The sequence below is a fragment of the Nerophis lumbriciformis genome, linkage group LG08, assembly GCF_033978685.3.
Source record: "Nerophis lumbriciformis linkage group LG08, RoL_Nlum_v2.1, whole genome shotgun sequence".
NCBI classification, from domain to species: Eukaryota; Metazoa; Chordata; class Actinopteri; order Syngnathiformes; family Syngnathidae; genus Nerophis; species Nerophis lumbriciformis.
This window is the reverse complement of record NC_084555.2, coordinates 39560592-39585758: the sequence shown is the minus strand read 5'-3', so window position 1 is coordinate 39585758 and position 25167 is coordinate 39560592. Positions and strand designations below refer to the sequence as shown.

Here is a 25167-nt window from a genome sequence, read left to right as displayed (position 1 = left end):
AGGGCACTGAAACAGAAATGGACAGCAAAGGATAATATTACCAAACTACACATCACTAACATGACTCGGGCAATGGGCCATGACAGAAACTATCCAAAGCTTGTGGCATCGTGTTAAAAAAGACTTGAGGCTCTGAATATTTATGTACGTGTGCTTTTTTTATGTTTAATACATTTGCAAAATTAAATAACAAAAAAAAAAGTTTCACATTTTCATTATGTGTGTTGAATTTTAAGGACAAAAATTAATTTATTCAATTTTGGAATAAGACTGTAACATAACAAAATGTGGAAAAAGTGAAGCTCTGTGAATACTCTCTGGATGCACTGTATGACAAGCAGACCCATTTAGCACATTTTAACTTCTTCACAAGACTGTTTACAAAAAGGTGAGACGTCATGAATGATTCATGTAACTGAGTTATACTTTAATCTTCATAACTACATAATTATCTTCCCATTCTTTCATCTCAGGCCTGAAGTTTTGCTCTAAAAGGAAGTCTTTAAAAGGCGATGAATATGCATGGATAACTCGGAAGGAATCTGGGACAATGACTGGCTGGGAACTTATCTACCTTCCAAAAAGCCTGAGTCTTACCCAAAACTGGAATCAACCCCATAGGGTGTAACAAAATACAGCATTAACAAACTTTCGGTGAAAACCGCATCATACTTGAAATGGGTGGTATAGAAACGGAGGTGCCACTGTAGATAGGCAGATAGGAAGATGATTGCTGGTCTACACATTTGAATTTGCTGGAGCACACAACATCACATCAGAGTGGCTCATCCAGCATACATCTAATGGGGAAAGAACGGGTTTGCACACCAGTAATTGTTGTGGTCTAAGAGTGCTTCTGTAAGCATTGGATATCATTAAATCATCTTCTGGGGTTTTTTCTTGATGTTGTATTGATGACATTTTTCTGTTCTTCTCCCCAGTGGCAGAACCTATGGTGCCCTTAGTGAGACCCTGGTGGACGGACATGGACTTTATAGTGCTAGGAACAGTAGGCTGTGCCTCAGCCCTCTTCCTACTCTCAGCTATCATCATCTGCTACAAGGCCATCAAGAGGTTGGCTGTCACTTCTTCTTGACCAATCTTGTCGTCATGCTTTTGTTAGAATCATGTAGGGTGCAGACCTTTGGTATGGTTGAGCTGGCCAAAAAATCGGAAGGGAAAAAAGTGGGTTGTCATATTTGTGTTTCTTTGTCTGACTCTGATCGGCGGCCAGCATGCAAGGCTACGCCAGGTGTACGTTCATAAAAAAACCTCACTCCCTGACAACTCCAAAGAGTGTGCTAGGCTTTTAGCCTAGTGGCTAGCACACTTACCTGTCAATCGGGCGACGTGGGTTCATGCCCCGCTCGGAGAGGTGGCAGTAAGGGAAGATCGATACACAACTCCGAGCCGCTACATAACCATAACGATGGGGAAAGTTGTTCTTTCTGAATCCAAAGCCAACCAGAAGTTAAATCCTGGCAACATAAAACTTTATCAGGTCTACATTAAGTTTAACTTAAAAACAAAAACCATAACAAGCGAAGTGCTTCTCAGTTGTTTTCTGTTACGCCCCCGTTGGAAGAACAACACACTTCACGCCTCCGCCACAACTATAAATAATATTAATTGTCTAAAAAATTGGTACAAGTACACCTCCGCATAACATTTATCCATATTAACATTAAAAAAAAGATAAAAGAAGGAAAAATAGATCAACTCACAACAAACAATAACTTTAACATATGTTTAGTCTGTAACTGAAAATTTGTTGATCAGCAGCATTAACTCAGGAGCACAAAACATAACAAACTTTTACCTACAATACAAAAATTAATAAAACAATTTGTGCGGATTTTTAAAATATCAAATGAGGAAGTCAGGATTAATGGCTACAATAAACATGTTTTGTAGTGCACAGATTTGGACCCATGCTACTGCATGATACTGATAACGCATGCGCCCCCCGGTAACAGGTAAACATACATTCATTTGTTTTGGTGTCTGCTGGAAAGTGTGGGAATATTTCCTCCTATTATTATTAAAAACTGGAGTACCTTGCTCATTTTGCAAAGCAAATTTAGTTTTATGACACTATATCTGTAATCTGTAATACAGGAGCATTAAAAGCGGAGAGGAATGTCAAACATCTGGAGAATGCGATCTCAACTCGATAAGATTGTTAGCCCTGCTAGCCAGCTAACAAGTATGAGGTAAAGTTGTGTGAAAAATAGATTTAACTATAATTTTAGCCAAAGTTGGCCAGCTAAACTTTGTCTAAATCAATTTAAGTACTTTTTAAAGCAGCGTCAATCTGCAATGCAATGAAGAAAGACACAATAACAAACGCAATGGCACACGCACGCATGCACACACACACACACACACACACACACACACACACACACACACACACACACACACACACACACACACACACACACACACACTAAACATTAGGCACCAATGCACCAGTATCATAAAATTAAACATACAATCTATCCATCCATCCATTCATTTTCTACCGCTTATTCCCTTTGGGGTCGCGGGGGGTGCTGGAGCCTATCTCAGCTACAATCGGGCGGAAGGTGGCGTACACCCTGGACAAGTCGCCACCTCATCGCAGGGCACATAGCTAAAATGTTAAAAATTTATTAATGATACAATTATATGCGTTGAGTCTGTTAGAGTGCTAAAAATGCCAGAAGTTAATCAATAATAAATAATATATCAGTGTGCAGCGTTTAAACACATCATCACAAAATGCTTCTTGCTAATTTGAGCAAGTTAGTTTTGTTTTATTGAGATTCAGATTAACCTTTATTGTCATTCTACTAGGGTGTTACAACGAGATTAGTGGCAAGGTACTCTCACATCGTTTGTTGGTGTTGCTATTTTAACTGTCCTTTAAAAAAAAAAAATACAAAATACACTTTTATTTTGCACTTTTTCTGTCCTTACTTTTAAAAATGGACACAAGTTTAATAGTTATCACAATTTTTTTTTAAACGTAATGAGCAGCATAGTTACAGTATAAATACATATTTTTGAACAAATAAGTCATCTTTGTTGTTAGTAAGCACATGCCAAAAAATATCTCAATTAATTCAAAAGTTGATGGCTGAATTAGAAGCAATGAATATGTGCGCGCTTTATAACCTGACTTGTCGACCAATCGTTAAGATAGTCAATGACTAGTCAACTATTAAAATATTCGCTAGTTGCAGCCCAAATTCATTTTATAATGTTATAGCTGCTAGAGGATTTAAGGATTTATTAAAACAAATTCAACATATGCGTTTTTGTGTGATTTAATATTTTCAAATGATGTTTGTTTATTTCACATCAAATATATATTAATAAAACATTTTCTTTGTTAAAAAAACTTACTGAAGTATGCAGTTTTTAGAGTCTTGAGCCAGGGTAAGTGCATCATCTCTGAGCGCGCACCTTCAGCAAAAAAGTGGTTACAATGTAGATGCACTGCAGGACTGTTGCTAAAATGCCCATAAAAAGTGGTACATGTCTCCTGCATGTTTGAAAACAAAGCAAAACACCACAGGTGATAACATGAATGTGCAGTAAATGAGAGTGTCTCTGTGGCGATGCCTTCTATTGTATACACAAAATCCTCAATTAAAGAAGGTGGTCTGCACCACTTTGTAATTGCACATGCAGTCTTAGTAAATCACACGCCCTCTAGATTGCACATGCTGTTTAGCGTGCAGTGTTTGTATATAAGGCCCTATGTCTGTAATATTTTTTCATTTCAACTATATGTTATACACGTTGACACGCACACGGACAGAAGGTTCTCCGCCGTCGTCTGTCATGGAAGAGTTGGCTTCTTTCTCGCCACAATAGCATTGGCATTTGTGCGTAACTTTCAGTTTTCACGCTAAATTTAGATGAAAAACACTTTTATAATTGATGAATGTTTAGATTTGCATCTCCTCCTCAAAGTATTGGGAACACATATTCTGCATAAGCATGAAGTCAAACAATCTTTTTTGATATTGAGCATTCACATAAAACACACTTGATGACCTCAACTCGACCTGCTCAGTGGCCTTGTGGTTAGAGTGTCTGCCCTGAGATCGGTAGGTTGTGAGTTCAAACCCCGGCCGAGTTGTACCAAAGACTATAAAAATGGGACCCATTACCTCCTGCTTGGCACTCATCAAGGGTTAGAATTGGGGGTTAAATCACCAAAATGATTCCTGGATGTAACCACTGCTGCTGCTCCCCTCAGCTCCCAGGGGGTGAACAAGGGAATGGGTCAAATGCAGAGGTTCATTTTGCCACACCTAGTGTGTGTGTGTGTGTGAGACAATCATTGATACTTTAACTTTTAACTTGAAAGGTAATCATCATATCAGGTGTAATTTGATAAATGGGCTTTTTCTCTCATCTAGCATTCATGCAGAAGCTATATTGAAACTGCTGGGTCAGAGGTTACGTTACAAAATCGGTGTTGAATGTCATTGCATAAACAGTCTCTCAACTCTGTAGGTTAATTGGCTGTTGTGATACGTGAACACCTGACTGCGCGATACTGTTGATTTTCATTTGCAGAAGTGCGACTCAGAATGGGAGGGAAAGAAAGAGGAATCCCGCGAGGCTGCTGGTGCGTTTCCTCCCGTTTGCCTTATTAGAGGAAAGGCTGCGTGAGGTTTTGGCCTGCAGCGAAAGCCAGACCCATTTTTCTGAGTGACATTCAGGCGGCACAGTGTCACACATGCACTCTGAATTACACGTTAATGTTGGCAGACATTTAATAAAGACACACACACGTCACATGGTGTGCAAGGAGAGGAGTGCGTGTGCTCATCGATCTGTAAACACCTCGACATATTTACACGCCCGTGTGAGAATAACTCCAGATGTGTGTGCTAATTCACGTCCGTTTCATTTGTGCGTGATCAAACCAGCTTGTTGTGCATTATATTTATTCAACTATATTCAGCAGATCGCTATCCCTCCTTCCTCCAAACAACAAATAGGCAAAGTCAGGCAGCGGAAGTAATGGGTGGTTGGCTCAGGAATTCATTATGGCAATTCTCCAGCCCCCCCGTGTGTAGCCAAGGGGCACCTTTTTTTAATGCAGCCGCGGCAGGAAAGTGTTGTTGCATTACAGCCTCCATCCCCAAACCAGAGTCATTATTTATGAATTAATTTGCGCAGTCATTCAGTTGCAAGCCACATCTTTTATACATGCGAGTGGGTCGTGTCCTGAAGCCACCAGACGGCTTGCAGACTTTAGTGCTATTCCGCTCTTAAAAACCAAGTCCAGTCAGACCTCATTAGACATTCATTTGACAGCGACAAGCAATCTAAGAATAAATGGGCTTCCTTTAGCATTTGTCATGGCTGCTCTAATCATTTAATAGTCAGGGAGGCTAAATCGATGATGAAAGGGCCAGATAACATATTGTATGTGAGAATCTTGCGCTGCTGTGTTGAGTTTGTCATGGCACAGTTCAGATCAGGTACACCTTGCATTTGGTGGCAACTGCTAAGGAACTTTCTTTTGTCGTTTCTTATTGTCGTTTTTGGGCACAAACAAAACGGTGTGAGTGCTTTCAGATGAGGAGGGGCCCACAGCAGCACACGCTGCTCGTAAAGAACGGCAGTCTGTGCCCAAAAGCCTTTTCACTAGATTTGACGCTGTCGTTTTTAAAAAGACTAGCAAGTGGGTTCGCTTAGTCGCTAAACATGGTGACAAAGTCACTAGGGCAAAGTTTACACTGCAAGTCAATTCCGATTTTTTCAAATGTGACAGCTTTACCAGTACCAAAATGTTGTTTCGATACTTTTCAAAATAAAGGGGACTGCAAAAAAATTAAATATCGGCCATATTTTTACAAAAAATGTTATGATATATTGAACATGCGTTTTTATCGCGGTCAAAGAACAATTTTGGCATTAAATAAAATAGTGAACATACTAGACAACTTGTCTTTTTAGTAGTAAGTGAGCAAACAAAGGCTCCTAATTTGGCTGCTGACATATGCAGTAACATATTGTGTCATTTCCTATTGTACTATTTTGTCAAAATTATGAGCGGTAGAAAATGGATGGTGGATGGATGATTAATCTTGTTCATTTACTGTTACTTTCTGTTTTGACATGTTCTATCTACACTTCTGTTAAAATGCAACAAACACTTATTCTTCTGTTGTTTGGATACTTAACATAAGTTTTGGGTGATGCAACAAATTTGAGTATGCATCCAATACCAAGTCGTTGCAGGGTCATACACTGGTAACAATATAAAGTCCTCCTGTGTTCAAGGATTTATTTCCTGAGTTTATAAACAATAAAAAAGACAAAAGATTTTGATAATAAAAGATATCGATGTAATTATTGTAGTATCATCTATATATCATTCTTGTACATGGTATCGTTACAATCGATATTTGTGGAGATCCACCCATTCGTTAATATTCAGGAGTGCTAGTTTGGTGTTAGCGGTTAGCTATTGCATCCTTCTACGGTGTGTAGTGAAGCATGTTTAGCTAGTCCTGCAGGGATAATGCTTCTAAAATACGTAGTTTATTTGTTGCCATGGAGGCAAGATTAGTGATTCAGAAGTAGCTAAAACATAGTGTGGATGGATGTTAGCTGCTAACTAACTACTAGCTCGCTACCCACGAACTAGCTAATAGCTGAAATAGCTATGTTTTAAAGCACCACTGAAGCCAAAATATGTCTATTCGCCTTCTTCTTTCTCCACACTGTTTCTGCTTGAAAGTGGTCTGTGCGTGTGTTGATGTTGACTCACAACATGCGCCATTAGGGGCATGAAATAAACAGGCCGGTAGTTTTCAAAGACAGTGTAGTACCTTTTAAATTCATTACTACTGCTGTATTTTATTAGTACAGGTATATTGTACAAACTTAGTGGATATAAATCAAATATCTATAGAATGCAACTGCAGTCTGAACGATCAGGTTTTGTTCATCCGACCCATTGGTCATCGATTCATCACAATTATTCGTCAAAACAGACAGGCGCGAACATTAATGGTTAATGGTTTAGGGACCCCTTTGAAAACGAGAGGCTGCATCTAAAGGAGCTATCCCAAATCAATTGAATTGAATTGAATAGAAAAGAACAGAAAACACTCAGTGGCGAAAAGATGATGTTTTAGAAGTGAAATGTAGCAGAATTTGTTACGTTGTACAGGGGGAAGCAGACGTCACAGACAGCAGTGATGTCGTTTTAGCTCTATATTTATTTATATATATATACACAATACATATAAATAAGAAATGAAATGTGTAAACTCATCCAAAATGTGTGTGGTGTACGACTATGTGTAGAGATTAGCTGGAGTGTGTTACCGGGAGTGTTGAGCGAGGTGCGGAAGTCCAAGGGGGCAAGACAAGCTCGGAGGGCCGTGAGCGGGCGTGAGGTCGAAAGGCAGGAGAGAGGCGTCAAAGTCCGTGTCCAGGCGGGGGATCGAGATCCAAAAGACAGCCATGAAACCAGAGGGAATACGGGGAGACGACCACAGCAGCCTAAAAGTTCCACGCCTACGTCCTGGGCGTTGCTGCTGTTGGCGCAAAAAGTGTCCATGCACTGGCCACAGAGGGCGCCGCGTGCGGGCGGCCAGCCGGAGGTCACTGAGGCAACGATGCTGGAGACGAGGGCGGCGCCGTGGGACGGCCCGCCGGAGACGAGCAGGATGATGTCGCTAGAGTCCGAGACGAGAAGGACGATGTCGTCAGAGCCAGAAACGAGGAGGACAATGTTGTTAGGGCCAGAGATGAAGGAGCAGGCCTAGGAGCTGGCCGAGGTGCTGAAGCATGAGCTGGGAACCAGTCTGGGTGCTGGTACGGGAACCAGTCTGGATGCTGGTACGGAGACCAGTCTGGGTGCTGGTACGGGAACCAGTCTGGGTGCTGGTACAGGGACCAGTTTGGGTGCTGGTACGGGGACCAGTCTATTTGCGGGTGCTGGTACGGGGACCAGCCTTGGAACGGGTGCTGGTGGTCTGGCTGGAGGCTGCGGTTTGGCCTGCCGCAGAAAAGATGGTGGTGGTTCAGCAAGAGGTAGCTGTTTTGCTGGTCGAAGCTGTGCCACCCCACCAGCACAGCCATCAGCACTATCCCCCCCTCTGAAAGCGGATGCCACACGCTTCCTGCCAACTGCGGAACAGTCACAAAGGGTGGGAGGAGGGAGGCCATGAGGCGGGTAGATTCCTCCTCCCTTCTAGATAAGCGAAACAGTCTTTCCCTCCTTCCCACAGGAAGCTGTCGAGGAGGGCCAGAAATTTTTTCCAAAGTCACTGGGGGAGGGGCTAGAATCACTGGGGGCGTGGCTTGAAGCACTGGGGGCGGGACTAGAGTCACTGGGGGTGGAGCTTGAATCACTGGAGGCGGAGCGTGAGTCACTGGAGGCATAGCGTCCCGACAGAGAGTCGAAGCCCTTCTGGGAGGTCTATGTCCTCTCCGACGCGACCGCCACGATAGTCCGGCAATGTTCCCGGGCCAGACGGAATCAATGGTAATCAGTGAACCCTCGGGGCCCCACATCATCTTCTCCAGCTTCCTCGTCCAACGCACACCACGTCCCGTGTACATACCCGCAGTCAGCGTCGCGAGGATCGGACATCAGGGAGTTCCATGCCTCCTCCTCCTCGTCCTCTGACGAGTAACATGGCAGCAGCGGATCTGCCTTCATTCTTGTAAAAATCTTTTGCTTTTGCCAGGTGAAGAAAGACACTTCGCCTGGCCGCGTCAAGACACAGTGTCTAGGACGCATGGTAACAGATAGGGAACCGTGGGGGGTCGAGAAAGGGGCGGGGACTAAGGTCACTGAGCCGTCTTTTTACTAATCAATTGGCCAGAACGTACTGTTACGTTGTACAGGGGGAAGAAGATTAGCTGGAGTGTGTTACCGGGAGTGTTGAGCGAGGTGCGGAAGTCCAAGGGGGCAAGACAAGCTCGTAGGTCTGTGAACAGGCGTGAGGTCGAGGGCAGGAGAGAGGTGACAAAGTCTGTGTCCAGGCGGGAGATCGAGATCCAAAAGGCAGCCAGGGAACCAGAGGAAATACGGGGAGACGAGACACACAGCTCGTAATGCGGGAACGGAGGAAATGCTGCTGGAACGACAAGGGACACAAGACAAAAATGAACACGGAGGGGAAGAAAACACAGAGAGAGAGAGCATAGAGCTTGATACGAGTTTGGCTTATTGTACGAAATAGGAAACTACGTTCTGGCCTGGAACGCAGGTTTGCACTGGCTTAAGAAGGCGAGGAAGCTCATCAGCGACAGGTGTATAGAGTGCTGATTGAGCCAATTGAATGCAGCCGCCTGCTGCAGCCGGAGTGGCGCGCGCAGGTGCGCTCTTGGAGCGCACAGATGAATGCGCACTGAGGTGCGCCCGGGCCGTGACAGAATATCCGTCAATGTCCCAACTCCCCGGTACAGACGTAGCAACTATCATAGCTAAAATGATTGGGCTTTTCCTTCATTTCCTACGCGAAATAATAAATATTGACTCCAGTTAAACATACTCCTTGAAATTGTCACACATGACAGGACTGACATCAACGCATTTTTTGTGGGGGAGTAATGTGAATGACTACATAAAAGAACATAACAGATTGTAAGTAACAAAAAAATCTGAAAAGGGCATCATACCCTGTAATGTGAGCGTAACTAAAGTTGGTCCTGCACACTCTTGGTTTTAATTATGAAAGTTTGCCCATGTTGACCTATATCTAATTTGTTCATATTAGTGTGAACAGTACAATTCATATTTTTTCAAATTTCACCCTGGCCTCTTTTGTATGTGGTCATAAATACGATGCGACTGCAGGTCGCATTCATCCGACACATACATTATCTAAAGGCAACATAAATCTTTGCCAAAATAGAAGCTTGCAAAAGGAATGGTGTACAATTGAGTAGAAAACAGTTAGTGGAGAAAAGAAGATGTTTTAGAACTTACTGTATATTTATGTCCCACCACTCCTGGCTCTGACTCCTTACCCACATGCTCCTCAGAACAGACATCGCAGAAAGCGCCCCACAAACTGCCATTCCCAAATTTCTTAACCTTCTCCTTCTTAATCTCTTTCACAAAATAATTCTGATAAGAAAATGTTGATTCTGGTTGCGGGAAATCCTTGAAATCACCTCAAATGCGCTTGCACAAACTTTTGGAAACACACTGCCTTTTATGTTCAGTTCAGTTCAGTTCAATTTTAGTTTATTTCAAACATGCATACGAAACAATGTAATGCACCACATATTTCCAGTTGTTTCATTACAACACGTCCGAAAAGGAGTAGGAAGAAGCAGAGCTTATTTAATCCTACTCCTTTTCACTCCATAGCAACTTCTACTTTATGTTGTATATTTTTTACATGAGATTTCCAGTTCATTTTGTCGTCTATTATTACACCCAAAAACTCGTTTTCTTTTACCCTTTCATTATCTACTCCGTCTATGTGTATTTGTGTTTGACTTTCCCATCTACTGTTACCGAATAGCATTCTTTTAGTTTTACTGAGATTCAAAGATCAATCAATGTTTATTTATATAGCCCTAAATTACAAGTGTCTCAAAGGGCTGCACAAGCCACAACGACATCCTCGGTACAGAGCCCACATAAGGGCAAGGAAAAACTCACCCCAGTGGGACGTCGATGTGAAAGACTATGAGAAACCTTGGAGAGGACCGCATATGTGGGTAACCCCCCCCCCTCTAGGGGAGACCGAATGCAATGGACGTCGAGTGGGTCTGACATAATATTGAGAGAGTCCAGTCCATAGTGGATCCAACATAATAGTAAGAGTCCAGTCCATAGTGGGGTCAGCAGGAAACCATCCCGAGCGGAGACGGGTCAGCAGCGCAGAGATGTTCCCAACCGATGCACAGGCAAGCGGTCCACCCCGGGTCCCGACTCTGGACAGCCAGCACTTCATCCATTGCCACCGGACCTGTGTGTCTCCCCCTCCACAAGGGAGAGGGGAGCAGAGGCGAAAAGAAGAGAAACGGCAGATCAACTGGTCTAAAAAAGGGGGGCTATTTAAAGGCTAGAGTATACAAATGAGTTTTAAGATGGGACTTAAATGCTTCTACTGAGGTAGCATCTCTAACTGTTACCGGGAGGGCATTACATAGTACTGGAGCCCCAATAGAAAACGCTCTATAGCCCGCAGACTTTTTTTGGGCTCTGGGAATCACTAATAAGCCGGAGTTCTTTGAACGCAGATTTCTTGCGGGTAGTAAGATAGTCTGTATTTGTCAAGCCATCTTTTTAATTTGTTCATTTCTTCTGTTATTATTTGTATTAGCTTTTGTATGTTTTCTCCTGCAAATAATACTAACTTTAAGTCCTTTGTAACTTTACAAATGTCGTTTATATAAAGATTGAACAATTTTGGTCCAATTATTGATCCCTGAGGTACGCCACAAAATATTTTCAGCTCTGTAGACGTGTGTTCGTCTATCTTCACGTATTGCTTCTTGTTTGTTAAGTAGCTTCTAAGCCAGTTCAAGACCAACCCTCTGATTCCATACCTTTCTAATTTGTTTATTAAGATGCTGTGATTAATTGTGTCAAATGTTTTTGTTAAATCCATCCAAACTTGAGTCACTTCACAGACATTCTGTTCACATTAGACACAGATAGAAATTTGTTTTAGTAATCTGAACAATGACATAAAAAAATTGGATTTGAACAAAAACTTGAATTGGGCATCATACTTTGCTGTGTGAACTTAGCTTAATCCTCTGGTAGACCCGCTGCATAACATGTGTGTTAAGCGGTGTTACGTTACTTAAACTTACTATACGGGGTTGTAACAACAAGCTACATCCACAGACGGTGAAATCATATGTAATGTGTTGCTTCAAAATAAATACATGTATGTAAAACACTACCAGTGGACTACTAGGTGTACTAAGAGGTACTGATACGTGGCAATGTTCTGGTTGGATGTTTTGGATCCTTTACAGTGGAAAAATAATGTTGTGATATGCATGCAAGATCACCAGTAGTTTCACTACACACACTACTTGTCTTACCTTAAAACCCAATTTTAAATATACTACAGTGGAATTACAATTACAAACATTCCAGACATAAACATGGACTATACCAACATTAATAAAGACAGAGAGGATAAAGAGTGTCCTCAACTTTACCCTGGAACAGATTACTTCTACTTATTGTTTCCTATGGGAAATAGTTTTTTAAATACGAACAAATATGTGATGGATTAGTCACCTGGAGCAGATTTGTGTCTGAACTTTTCTAGATTCTACTGTAATGTGACGATGCTGGACACAAGTACATGTACTGCAGAAGTACAAAGGATTGTTTTGTTCGTGACAGATTCTCAAAAATACTTTACTAAATTAGGTTTGCGTGTACTAAAACGTGTGCAAACTTCAAATCACATGCAAAGCTGATCTACTAAACAAGTGCAAAGTAGATTGCGTCTGTTAAAGGTTTTTTTTCCAACATTTCTACAGATGCCTAGAGGGCGCTAACTTTCTAATGTATTTTACACAGTGTATCCCAGTGTTTTTCAACCACTGTGCCGCGGCACACTAGTGTGCCGTGAATTACAGCCTGGTGTGCCGTGGGAGATTAAGTAATTCACCTAATTGGGTTAAAAATATTTTTTGCACACAAGTAATTATAATCTGTAAATAATGTGCCCTTGTTGAGTGTCTGTACTGTCTAGAGCTCGGCAGAGTAACCATGTAATACTCTTCCATATCAGTAGGTGGCAGCCGGTAGCTAATTGCTTTGTAGATGTCGAGAACACGTCGTGTCGTGATCAGAATATGCAGACGACAGCGGGAAGCAGCGTGCAGTAATAAGATATCTTATGCTTAAACCAAAAAGAAAAGGCATTGAAACTTAGGCATGGCTATGCAAAACAAAACTAAAACTGAACTAGCTGCAAAGTAAACATAACACAAAATGCTGGACGACAGCAAAGACTTACAGTGTGTGGAGCAGAGACGGCGTCCACAAAGTACATCCGTACATGACATGACAATCAACAATGTCCCCACAAAGAAGGAAAGCGTCCGCACAATTTAAATAGTCTGGATTGCGAAAACAAAGCAGGTGTGGAGAATAGCGCCCAAGGAGGACATGAAACTGCAACAGGAAAATACCAAAAAAACAGGAAAAAACACCAAAATAGGAGCGCAAGAGAAGGACTAAAACACTACCCACAGAAAAACACAAAAAAACTCAAAATAAGTCACCGCGTGATGTGACAGGTGGTGACAGTACACCTACTTTGAGACAAGAGCTATAGTGATGCATGCTTGGTTATGGTCTGAATTCATATCCAACAATTGCGAGAACAAGTTTTTATTGTCAATATCGGCGACTGAGTTTTGTTTTTTTATGATTTCTGCTTGTGGTGTGCCTCAGGATTTTTTCAATGAAAAAAATGTGCCTTGGCTCAAAAAAGGTTGAAAAACACTGTATCCCACCCTCTTACGGCTTCTCCTATGTAATGATGTAATTACGTACGTACGAAACACATATCCGCGCATTAGCTTTAGATGATGTTAGCTAATAAAAGAAATAATAACAACAACATGTCTGCAAATTGTTTGCTGCTTCTTTTGAACTGCTCATTTATGTGTGCATGCGCTCCCTGCGTGTACATGTTGACGAAACTGGATAAGTGACCGCCGTCAACACCATTCATTTTATTCGGGCCAATAAAAAAAATATATATTACTTTGTAATTGTGAAAAATGTAGACAATTGTCAAATAAATGTGTTATGTTAAACCACTAATGGTAACATAAGCCAACCAATGATGTTTTTGTTATATTTTTTGCTTTAAAAATGTTACTGTGAGGAAGTGAAATCCATTTTGCGTCTCTGTCTTTGTTAACATGCAAAATATATGCTGATTATCAAAACACCCACAATACTGGGAGGAGAAGATGCAAATATAATTTTTAAGCACACGCAATGTGATTCATTAACACTCATCATCATTTTGCAAGCACTTTTTTGCGTTTTATTTTGCACGTGTCGGACGTGCAAACTGACACACGGCCGCAGGATCAGTGCTTGTGCTGCACAGACAGACGATGGACAGACAAGAATCCTCCATCCCATGTGTAAGTGTCAACATTTTGGAGGGTCAGAAATAAAAAAATATTCGACACATCGTCTCTTCAGCAACACCATTTTATAGCTGCTAGAGGACTTAAAGAGCTGATTAAAACAAATTGAATTGATGCGTTTCGTTTTTTCACATAAAAGATATATTATTAAATTATTACTTATATGAAAAAAAGCTTCTTTAAGTATGCATTTTAATAATAATAATAAGTGGTTTCATTGTAGATGCCCTACAGGACTGCTTCTAAAATTCCCCAGTAAAGTAATAATTGTCCCCTGATTGTGAACACAGCAAAACACTGCAGGTAGTAGCATGATAACATTAAAGGCCTACTGAAATGCGATTTTCTTATTTAAACGGGGATAGCAGGTCCATTCTATGTGTCATACTTGATCATTTCGCGATATTGCCATATTTTTGCTGAAAGGATTTAGTAGAGAACATCGACGATAAAGTTCGCAACTTTTGGTCACTGATAAAAAAGCCTTGCCTGTACCGGAAGTAGCAGACGAGTAGCGTGACGTCACAGGTTGTGGAGCTCCTCACATCTTCACATTGTTTACAATCATGGCCACCAGCAGCGAGAGCGATTCGGACCGAGAAAGCGACGATTTCCCCATTAATTTGAGCGAGGATGAAAGATTCGTGGATGAGGAAAGTGAGAGTGAAGGACTAGAGGGCAGTGGGAGCGATTCAGATAGGGAAGATGCTGTGAGAGGTGGGTGGGACCTGATATTCAGCTGGGAATGACTAAAACAGTAAATAAACACAAGACATATATATACTCTATTAGCCACAACACAACCAGGCTTACATTTAATATGCCACAAATTAATCCCGCATAACAAACACCTCCCCCATCCCGTCCATATAACCCGCCAATACAACTCAAAAACCTGCACAACACACTCAATCCCACAGCCCAAAGTACCGTTCACCTCCCCAAAGTTCATACAGCACATATATTTCCCCAAAGTTACGTACGTGACATGCACATAGCGGCACGCACGTACGGGCAAGCGATCAAATGTTTGGAAGCCGCAGCTGCATGCGTACTCACGGTACCGTGTCTGCGTATCCAACTCTAAGTCCTCCTGGTAAGAGTCTCTGTTGTCCCAGTTCTCCACAGGCCAATGGTAAAGCTTGACTGTCATCTTTCGGGAATGTAAACAATGAAACACCGGCTGTGTTATCCGGACAACAGTCAAGGGGGTGCATTCTACGGCGGGGGTGCGTTATCCGGCACAACACCTGCCGCAATACACCGCTTCCCACCTACAGCTTTCTTCTTTGCTGTCTCCATTGTTCATTGAACAAATTGCAAAAGATTCACCAACACAGATGTCCAGAATACTGTGGAATTTTGCGATGAAAACAGACGACTTAATAGCTGGCCACCATGCTGTCCCAAAATGTCCTCTACAATCCGTGACGTCACGCGCAGGCGTCATCATACCGAGACGTTTTCAGCACGATATTCCGCGCAAAATTTAAAATTGCACTTTAGTAAGCTAACCCGGCCGCATTGGCATGTTAAGATTTCATCATTTATCGCCATCAGTGTGAGAATGTGTGTGTGTGAATGGGTAAATGTGGAAGTAGTGTCAAAGCGCTTTGAGTACCTTGAAGGTAGAAAAGCGCTATACAAGTACAACCCATTTATCATTTATATATAAACTATCAGACTGCGTGGTCGGTAGTAGTGGGTTTCAGTAGGCCTTTAATGTGCAGTAAATGAGAGCGTCTCCGAGGTGATACCCCATATTGTGCACGCAAAAGTATAATTTAAATAAGGTATTCTGTACCATTTTACAATTCCACACGCAGTCTTAGTAAATTGCACGCAACACTCTCTTTAGTAGTACACGCTATTTTATAGATTGCACATGCTGTTCACTGGGTGGTGTTTGAATCTTAGTAAATCAGGCCCGTACTGCACAGCTTTCACAGACATATGTTTTTTTAGAATTTCAGTTTAGATAGATTCCACTTCTAAACCAGTTTTCAGGTTCAAAGATGTGACAATTATAATTAAAAGACAAAAAATATCTGTCTTCATTCAATATCATGGTCAAGTATACTGTCCCGTGTCACCACTAATTGGAAATAAAGAATTTGCCACACATTCAGTTTAAATATCCTCCTTTTCTTAAATTTGTAACTTTGATAAAAGCAACAGACTAAAAACAAATGTCCTCTGCAGAGGACGCTGGTTCTCAGAATATGTTCTTTCCAGCCCCTTATCTCTACGGGCTTTCCTCTGATTGAGGGCCAGGGTCTAAGCCCCTCAGACATCCGACGAGCTGGCTCTGCAGGCCCCAGCCCTCCTGGCCTTTTCTTATATTTTTCATCTCTGTCTGTCACCAGCAAAGGGCCTGGCGAAAAATAAAGAAAAAACACCAACTTCCACACTATTCTTTTGCGTGTGCATGGCAGCAGCAGGGAGGCTGATGTGTGCCAGCATAAAGAAGAGGATCAGACACATGCTGCTCTCTGTGTTGCTGTGGCATCCCAAGCAAAAGGACATGAAGCTGCACTCCCTCCCGGCTGTCTGCCAACTCCAAAAGCCAAAATAAACAAAGCTCAAACTGATGTGCTAATGGCGCGAGACGCTTTTCCTAATCACTTAACGCTCCGGAAGGCTTGTGTAAAAGCAGATAATACGCCGCAGCTGCTCCCGTCCGATCCAAGGGCAATGCAGTACATCCAAGAAACGTGTTAAACGTTAAGTTAGATGGCTTCTAATACACGATTGGTTAACTAAACCTCCATGGCACTCACCTTCAGATGGCGAATGTAATTGTAAACAGCACATGTCGCATGTCCTAATTTCACTATGATCCATAGCCCAAACTGCAAATAGGGCTGTGCGCTGTGATTGCACAGCTTTGATATAAAATATTCATCTAACCTGTGAAATGTTGTGTTACCACCTGCCACATGTCAACAGCTTGGCATCCATTATTGAAACCCAGAGTAGAGGACCAAAATCCATTCTGCCCTCTGTGGTGGCCTCAAGCAACATGGTCAATTGGAGTGGACGTTGCCCTGTAGGGAAACAAAGTACCTTGCAGACAGCAGTCTTTTAAAACAGGGACGTATGCAATGCAGTGCCTAAAATGTGGGTTGCATGGACGAATGGATGAATATGGACCTTGCCGACTTTGTTTTCAAAGTAAGAGAATCCCCAAACTGCCTGGTGGGCCCCTTGAGAAAAGCGTTGGTATGTCCCAGCTCCCCAAAGCTGCGTCACGTGCTCCAATCAGCTCCCACACAACCCCTCAGGGCTGGACTGTTTCATATCTCAGGCCTTTTCTGGGTCTCACAGGGACACGGTGAGAAACATCTGTCCCCAAAAGAAGTCTTCATTTTGACTTACACTTTGTTGACAACAAACGCGCCAGCTTGAATGTCCCTTTTAGTGCAGTGTAGGATTCACGAGTCTGATTATGGACACCTGGTAATTAGGAATGTACACTACACCACAAAAGTGAATACACTGCTTGGATTTTTGCAAATATTTGATTATTTGCCGTATTTTCATGGAACAACACTGAAAAATGGCACTTTGATTGATGCTATGTAAAGTAGTCAGTTTACAGCTTGGATGGATGGAACTTTATTGTCATTGCACTTAAAAGGTATAACAAAACTACATTTTCAGTACAAACCTGTCCAAGAACAGACATACAGTTACACTGTGGAAAAAATGGGAACACTGATTGGGTCGCCACTTGGGTCTTTAAAAAGGATAGGAAAAATTGTAAACATAGGGGGGAGAGGAGAAGATTATTCGTATTACAAAATACAACTCAAGACATGCAACGAAGCGAAAGTGGGTAGGCATCTGGCCCAAAGCTGTCGCCACCAGGGGCGCTTGTCCGTTTTCGTCATACCCCGGGGGGGTGACGCGACGAAGGCATGGAATGTGGGGGGTGGGGTACGTGTGTGTGTAGCATGTATTTTCTGTGGATATATTTTGGATGTGTGTGTAAGCCTGCAGAATGGCTATGTTCCATGACCATGGTGCCCTTGCAGAGTGTTATCGTGAGTGTTATCGTGATAACACAGCCAACAAAGTCGAATGGTCTATTTCCGGTATTCATATTCAACATACTTTGCCATGCAGAGCAAATGGTGTCTCCAAGATGTTATTCAGCGATTTAGTCCAAAATCACAAAAATCTGAGTTCTTCAATCATTTGTGACAGCTTTAGGGTACCAGCATCTTCCAATTTGTCGATACACCAGGGCAACGCATACCCCAATCAGCAGATGTCCTGTTATTATGACTCCAAATATCTTTAACTTCCTTGACTGAAAGGGTCGCCAAGCAAGAGTGCATCGTGTGTCAGGCAACAACATTCTCTCAGGACAGACAGGTCCCCCCCCCGAAGCTGGGCTTCTCGCCGAGAAGATCTTGTCAATTTCGTTGAGGCAAGTTGATCAATTCCATTGTTTAAATTTTGGAGAGAAGTGCAAAAAGAAGCTCCAAGAAAGTTAAGACAAGACAAAACAAAGAAGCAAACAGGAAAGATTAGGAAGATGGAAGGGAAAGCCTCCGCCTTCTAGAGCTTGTCCTGTATAACAGTTACTGTCCCCTTAAAATAAGTCAACACACTACCATGAATTACCATGACCTGTCTTGTTGTGCTTTTGTTGTTATTTCTTCTATGTTTTGTGTCAAGTTCTGTTCCCAGCGTAGACACCAGACTATTAGTGTTCCCCCGTTATTTACCCGCCTCATCGTTCACCCGGCGTGGGATTATCAGAATCAGAATCGTTTTATTGCCATTGTTTGAGAACGGGTTCACAAACTAGGAATTTTTCTTGGTGCAATCGTGCAACATAAAACACATATAACACAGATTTGGGAATAACAAGAGCTGTAACTGAGCTATCAGATCTTGTTATAGACTTAGAAGGAATTCTAGGGAGCTACTGTTAGGAGTTATTGTTCATGTGCCTGATGGCCGAGGGGAAAAAACTGTTCAGGTGGCGGGAGGTGTGGGTCTGGATGGACCGTAGTCTCCTGCCTGAGGGGAGAGGGGAGAATAGTGTGTGTCCAGGGTGAGAAGAGTCAGCTGTGATCCGACCCACACGCCTCCTGGTCCTGGAGGAGAACAAGTCCTGGAGGGATGGGAGTTTGCAACCAATTATTGTTCGCGACAAGCGACTGTTTGCGCAGGTCATTTCATGTCTACTTTGTCATGCCATGTTAAGGACTCTCTTAGCTATGCTATGCTTGTCACTCATATTTGCTTTGCATGGCGTATGCATCGACCTGATCACTGACCATATACTGTAACAACCTGTGCAGGTTTTCAAGTAACCAGTCGCTGTTATGTAAAGGAGCATGTAGGGTCAAAATAAATTAAGTGACGAATCTCCATTGATACATGATTTATTTGTAGATTTTTTGTGTGATTAACCATGTGCGTTAACTCGTTAAACTTGACAGCCCTAATTTATATATTTTCTGTTATATTCGGGTCAGTATAGCCGGTGATAGTCAGTGTTGTCAACAGAAACATAAGAGGTTGCAGACTTTGCCTGTATACAGAAAAACACACATCAATATTGTCATCATGACACACTCCAGAGAGCCTTTCTTCAGATATAAAACTGTGTTGGACTTTAAAAAAAAAACTGAATAGCTGGGCAGGAATCCTGGGGAGGTATGCCGTGCACGGGAGGCTCAGACAAGGAAGACGCCATGACAGCCCAGACAGCACCAAGTGACATAATGGTTTAACAGGTGTGACAAAATCACATTCCCATTCGAAAATGGGGGCAACTTAAAACGAGCGCTGACGAATCGAGTTGACAGCGGGAGAGCGTTCAAACAGAGTGAGCGTGTGCAGAGGAGAAGTCCTGGCACACTAAGAGAGAGACTATAATTAAAGTGTATTATATTATTTCTCTTGATTTTCTTTGTGAGTTTGTGTATAATTTATTGCTGTTTGTTAGTTTATATGTCAGCAGGATTACACAAGATCTACTAAACTGCTGAGGCCCTTTAAGATGTTTGTGAGTCAACAGAATACTTCCTGATTCATGGAGGATGATGTACTGTAGCACAAGGTGATCTTACCATTTGTGGATTGTTTGGTGGAGGCAACGCCAGTACCACTCAAACTGTGAAAAGACTACGGCAAATCATGTTTGTGTTTGTTTATATACTGTGTGGTAAACCATAAAGGGGCTGTTTCCATTTTGCTCAAAGCAGGGCCGGTTCCAGGCAGGCATACATCAGGGGGCAGTCGGAAATGTGAAGGGGGCATCATGTGTACACGCTGCAGCACTTTTTTTTTCTCCTAATACAGTAGTAACATTGCCTTCTTCATTGAATTAGCTACTGTAAGAGCCTGGTTTGCTAAGATCCAAATACCACACACTAAACAGCGTCTGCAATCTATAGAATAGTGTGTACTATTAGTGGGCATATTGCGTATGAATAATTAAGACTGCATGTACAGTTGTAAAGTGATGCAGACCGTCTTATTTAGATGAGAATATTGCATGTACTATACGGGGCATCATCATAGAAGCACTCATTCAATGCACATTCAAGTTATTATGCTCCTACCTGTGGCGTTTTGCTATGTTTTCAAACATGCAGGAGCAATTTACTTTGTTTTTAAACTCTTCTACTACATTTTTAGAAGTAGTCGCGCAGTGCATCTACAGTGACAGAATTTGTTTTCTTTTTTCTTTTTACCACTAAAAGTGCATGGGAGAGAGGCTGCACTTAGTCCGCTCAATATGCAAAAATACATATGTCAAGAAGTTTTTTTCTTATAAGAGGTATTTTATGATATATATTCTATGTGAAAGAAACAAACTTCATTAAAAAAATACTAAAAGACACTAAAACGCATCAATTGAATTTGTTTTAATCGTCCCTTTAAGTTCTCTAGCAGCTATGAAATTATGGTACCCAATAGACGATAGATCTATTTTTTTTTCTCTGACCATCCAAAAATGTTACAAACACACATATTACAGCAAATTCTTATCTGTCCATCATGTGTCCGTGCAGCACGAGCACTGATCCTGCAGCCGTGTGTGGAACTGTCAGTTTGCAGAACTACTACATAACATGCAAAATAGTGCGCGCAAAATGGTAAGGAGTGTAAATCACATCCCGTGTGATAAATAATTGTATTTGCAATTTCTCCTCCCAGTTTTGTGGCTGTTTTGATGATCAGCATATATGTTGAATATTAATTAAGACAAACGCAACATGGATTGCACGCCTTATTCTGCTCAATTAACAGACACAATCCACTTTGCACACCTTTAGTTAAAGTTAAAGTACCAATGGTTGTCACACACACACTAGGTGTGGTGAAATTTGTCCTCTGCATTTGACCCATCCCCTTGTTCACCCCATGGGAGGTGAGGGGAGCAGTGGGCAGAAGCGGTGCTGCGCCCGGGAATCATTTTTGGTGATTTAACCCCAAATTCCAACCCTTGATGCTGAGTGCCAAGCAGGGAGGCAATGGGTCCCATTTTTATAGTCTTTGGTGTAACTCGTAAATCAGCTTTGCATGTGCTATCAGTTTTGCACATTATTATTATTGAGTACATGCAAACCTTTAGTAAATCAGTACCTGGAGAAGAGGAATGCACTTTGTCAGGCCCCTTCCTTCACACCTGTTCAACTTGGGTGTCCCACCTGAAGACAAAGCTCCTGCTGGTAGCTTTTAACCAGAATAATGTGTCAATCTTTCAGGAGATAAACTAAAAATACAAGTAAAATAAAGTATCCTTCAACCACATTTTATCAACCATCACAACATTTATCTTAACTTGATGGCATCATTCTTATACTGAATATAACCTTAAGTAGGACTTCACACACAATAGTCAATATTTACAAAACTGAAAAGTAATGTAGTCTTATGAATAAAACAAAGAACATCTTCTCAAACTAGTTTATCATCAGGTCAGCTGAATCATGTCTCAAAGTTTCTCCTCATTTAGACTGAAACTTAACAGCACTGCCTTGACTGTAGACATAGTAATGTTTTATTCCAAGTTGTGTTTTACTGTACCAACTAACCAGGGGACATCAGTTCCCCTGTTCTTTTAAATGATACAAAACCCAAAACCATTGAAGTTGGCACGTTGTGTAAATCGTAAATAAAAACAGAATACAATGATTTGCAAATCATTTTCAATCTACAAACCCCGTTTCCATATGAGTTGAGAAATTGTGTTAGATGTAAATATAAACGGAATACAATGATTTGCAAATCATTTTCAACGATCCCTCAGACGGCACTGTATCAAAAACCGACATCAATCTCTAAAGGATATCACCACATGGGCTCAGGAACACTTCAGAAAACCACTGTCACTAAATACAGTTTGTCGCTACATCTGTAAGTGCAAAGCAAAAGCCATTTATCAACGACATCCAGAAACGCCGCCGGCTTCTCTGGGCCCGAGATCATCTAAGATGGACTGATGCAAAGTGGAAAAGTGTTCTGTGGTCTGACGAGTCCACATTTCAAATTGTTTTTGGAAATATTCGACATCGTGTCATCCGGACCAAAGGGGAAGCGAACCATCCAGACTGTTATTGACGCAAAGTTCAAAAGCCAGCATCTGTGATGGTATGGGGGTGCATTAGTGCCCAAGGCATGGGTAACTTACACATCTGTGAAGGCACCATTAATGCTTAAAGGTACATACAGGTTTTGGAACAACATATGCTGCCATCTAAGCGCCGTCTTTTTCATGGACGCCCCTGCTTATTTCAGCAAGACAATGCCAAGCCACATTCAGCACTTGTTACAACAGCGTGGCTTCGTAAAAAAAGAGTGCGGGTACTTTCCTGGGCCGCCTGCAGTCCAGACCCGTCTCCCATCGAAAATGTGTGGCGCATTATGAAACGAGACCCCGGACTGTTGAACGACTGAAGCTCTACATAAAACAAGAATGGGAAAGAATTCCACTTTCAAAGCTTCAACAATTAGTTTCCTCAGTTCCCAATCGTTTATTGAGGGTTGTTAAAAGGAAAGGTGATGTAACACAGTGGTGAACATGCCCTTTCCCAACTACTTTGGCACGTGTTGCAGCCATGAAATTCTAAGTTAATTATTATTTGCAAAAAAAAATAAAGTTTATGAGTTTGAACATCAAATATCTTGTCTTTGTAGTGCATTCAATTGAATATAGGTTGAAAAGGATTTGCAAATCATTGTATTCCGTTTATATTTACATCTAACACAATTTCCCAACTCATATGGAAACGGGGTTTGTATATTCAGTTGAATACACTGCAAAGACAAGATACTTAATGTTCGAATTGGAAAACTTTATTTTTTGCCAATATTAGCTCATTTGGAATTTGATGCCTGCAACATGTTTCAAAAAAGCTGGTACAAGTGGCAAAAAAAACAGAAAAAGTTGAGGAATGCTCATGAAACACCTTTTTGGAACAGTTACACAGGTGAACAGGCAAATTGGGAACCAGTGGGTGCCATGATTGGGTATAAAAGCAGCTTTCATGAAATGCTCAGTCATTCACAAACAAGGATGGGGCGAGGGTCACCACTTTCTGAACAAATGCGTGAGCAAATTGTCGAACAGTTTAAGAATAACATTTCTCAACAAGCTATTGCAAGAAATTTAGGGATTTCACCATCTACGGTCTGTAATATCATCAAAAGGTTCAGAGAATCTGAAGAAATAACTGCACATAAGCGGCAAGGCTGAAAACCAACATTGAATGCCCGTGACCTTTGATCCCTCAGGCGGTATTGTATCAAAAACCGACATCAGTGTGTAAAGGATATCACCACATGGGCTCAGGAACACTTCAGAAAACCATTGTCAGTAACTACAGCTTGTCGCTACATTTGTAAGTGCAAGTTAAAACTCTACTATGCAAAGCAAAAGCCATTTATCAACAACACCCAGAAACGCAGACGGCTTCGCTGGGCCCGAGCTCATCTAAGATGGACTGATGCAAAGTGGAAAAGTGTTCTGTGGTCTGACAAGTCCACATTTCAAATTGTTTTTGGAAACTGTGGACATCGTGTCCTCCGGAACAAAGAGGAAAAAAATCATCCGGATTGTTGTAGACGGAAAGTTAAAAAAACAGCATCTGTGATGTATGGGGGTGTATTAGTGCCCAAGGAATGGGTAACTTACACATCTGTGAAGGCGCCATTAATGCTGAAAGGTACATACAGGTTTTGGAGCAACTTATGTTGCCATCCAAGCTACGTTATCATGGACGCCCCTGCTTATTTCAGCAAGACAATGCCAAGCCACGTGTTACAACAGCGTGGCTTTATAGTAAAAGAGTGCGGGTACTAGACTGGCCTGCCTGGAGTCCAGACCTGTCTCCCATTGAAAATGTGTGGCGCAATATGAAGTCTAAGATACCACAACGGAGACCCCCGGACTGTTGAACAACTTAAGCTGTACATCAAGCAAGAATGGGAAAAAAATTGGTCTCCTCAGTTCCCAAACGTTTACTGAGTGTTGTTAAAAGGAAAGGCCATGTAACACAGTGGTAAAAATGCCCCTGTGCCAACTTTTTTGCAATGTGTTGCTGCCATTAAATTCTAAGTTAATGATAGTTTGTAAAAAAAAATTGGTTTCTCAGTTCGAACATTAAATATTTTGTCTTTGCAGCTATTCGATTGAATATAAGTTGAAAATGATTTGCAAATTATTGTATTCTGTTTTTATTTACGAATTACACAACGTGCCAACTTCATTGGTTTTGGGTTTTGTATTCAATTCATTGTGTTCTCTGACCAGTAAGCATGTCGACACTTAAAGCGTGAGGAAGTTTACAATAACGCAAATAATGGTAGCTTACATATTCGTTTTCATCATTTAAACAGGAATAGCAACTGATAGCTCTTTTCGCAAAAAACAGCTAATTTCAACAGAACACCTGAAGCAGCAGATACACACAGCTTTAACTTCAGTCTGTAGATATCACGATTGATGGCTCACCTGCTGATGGCATCATATAGCGTCAAAAATAAAATATGTCCTCTTCACTT

General features: G+C 41.7%; 1 protein-coding gene across 3 annotated transcripts in view; it reads left to right on the top strand.

Moving 5' to 3' along the window:
* prima1 (proline rich membrane anchor 1) overlaps positions 1 to 25167 on the top strand; it is a 58077-nt gene that overhangs the window by 11633 nt on the left and 21277 nt on the right. The window contains exons 3-4 of one of the 3 annotated variants that reach the window (XM_061968913.1): positions 942 to 1074; positions 4576 to 5112. In XM_061968913.1, coding sequence (XP_061824897.1) covers positions 942 to 1074; positions 4576 to 4714 — 272 coding nt within the window. In that variant the 3' untranslated portion in view covers positions 4715 to 5112. Of the gene's footprint in view, positions 1 to 941; positions 1186 to 4575; positions 5113 to 25167 lie in introns of those variants that run through there. The other 2 variants (XR_009816037.2, XM_061968914.2) reach the window with 2 other exon arrangements.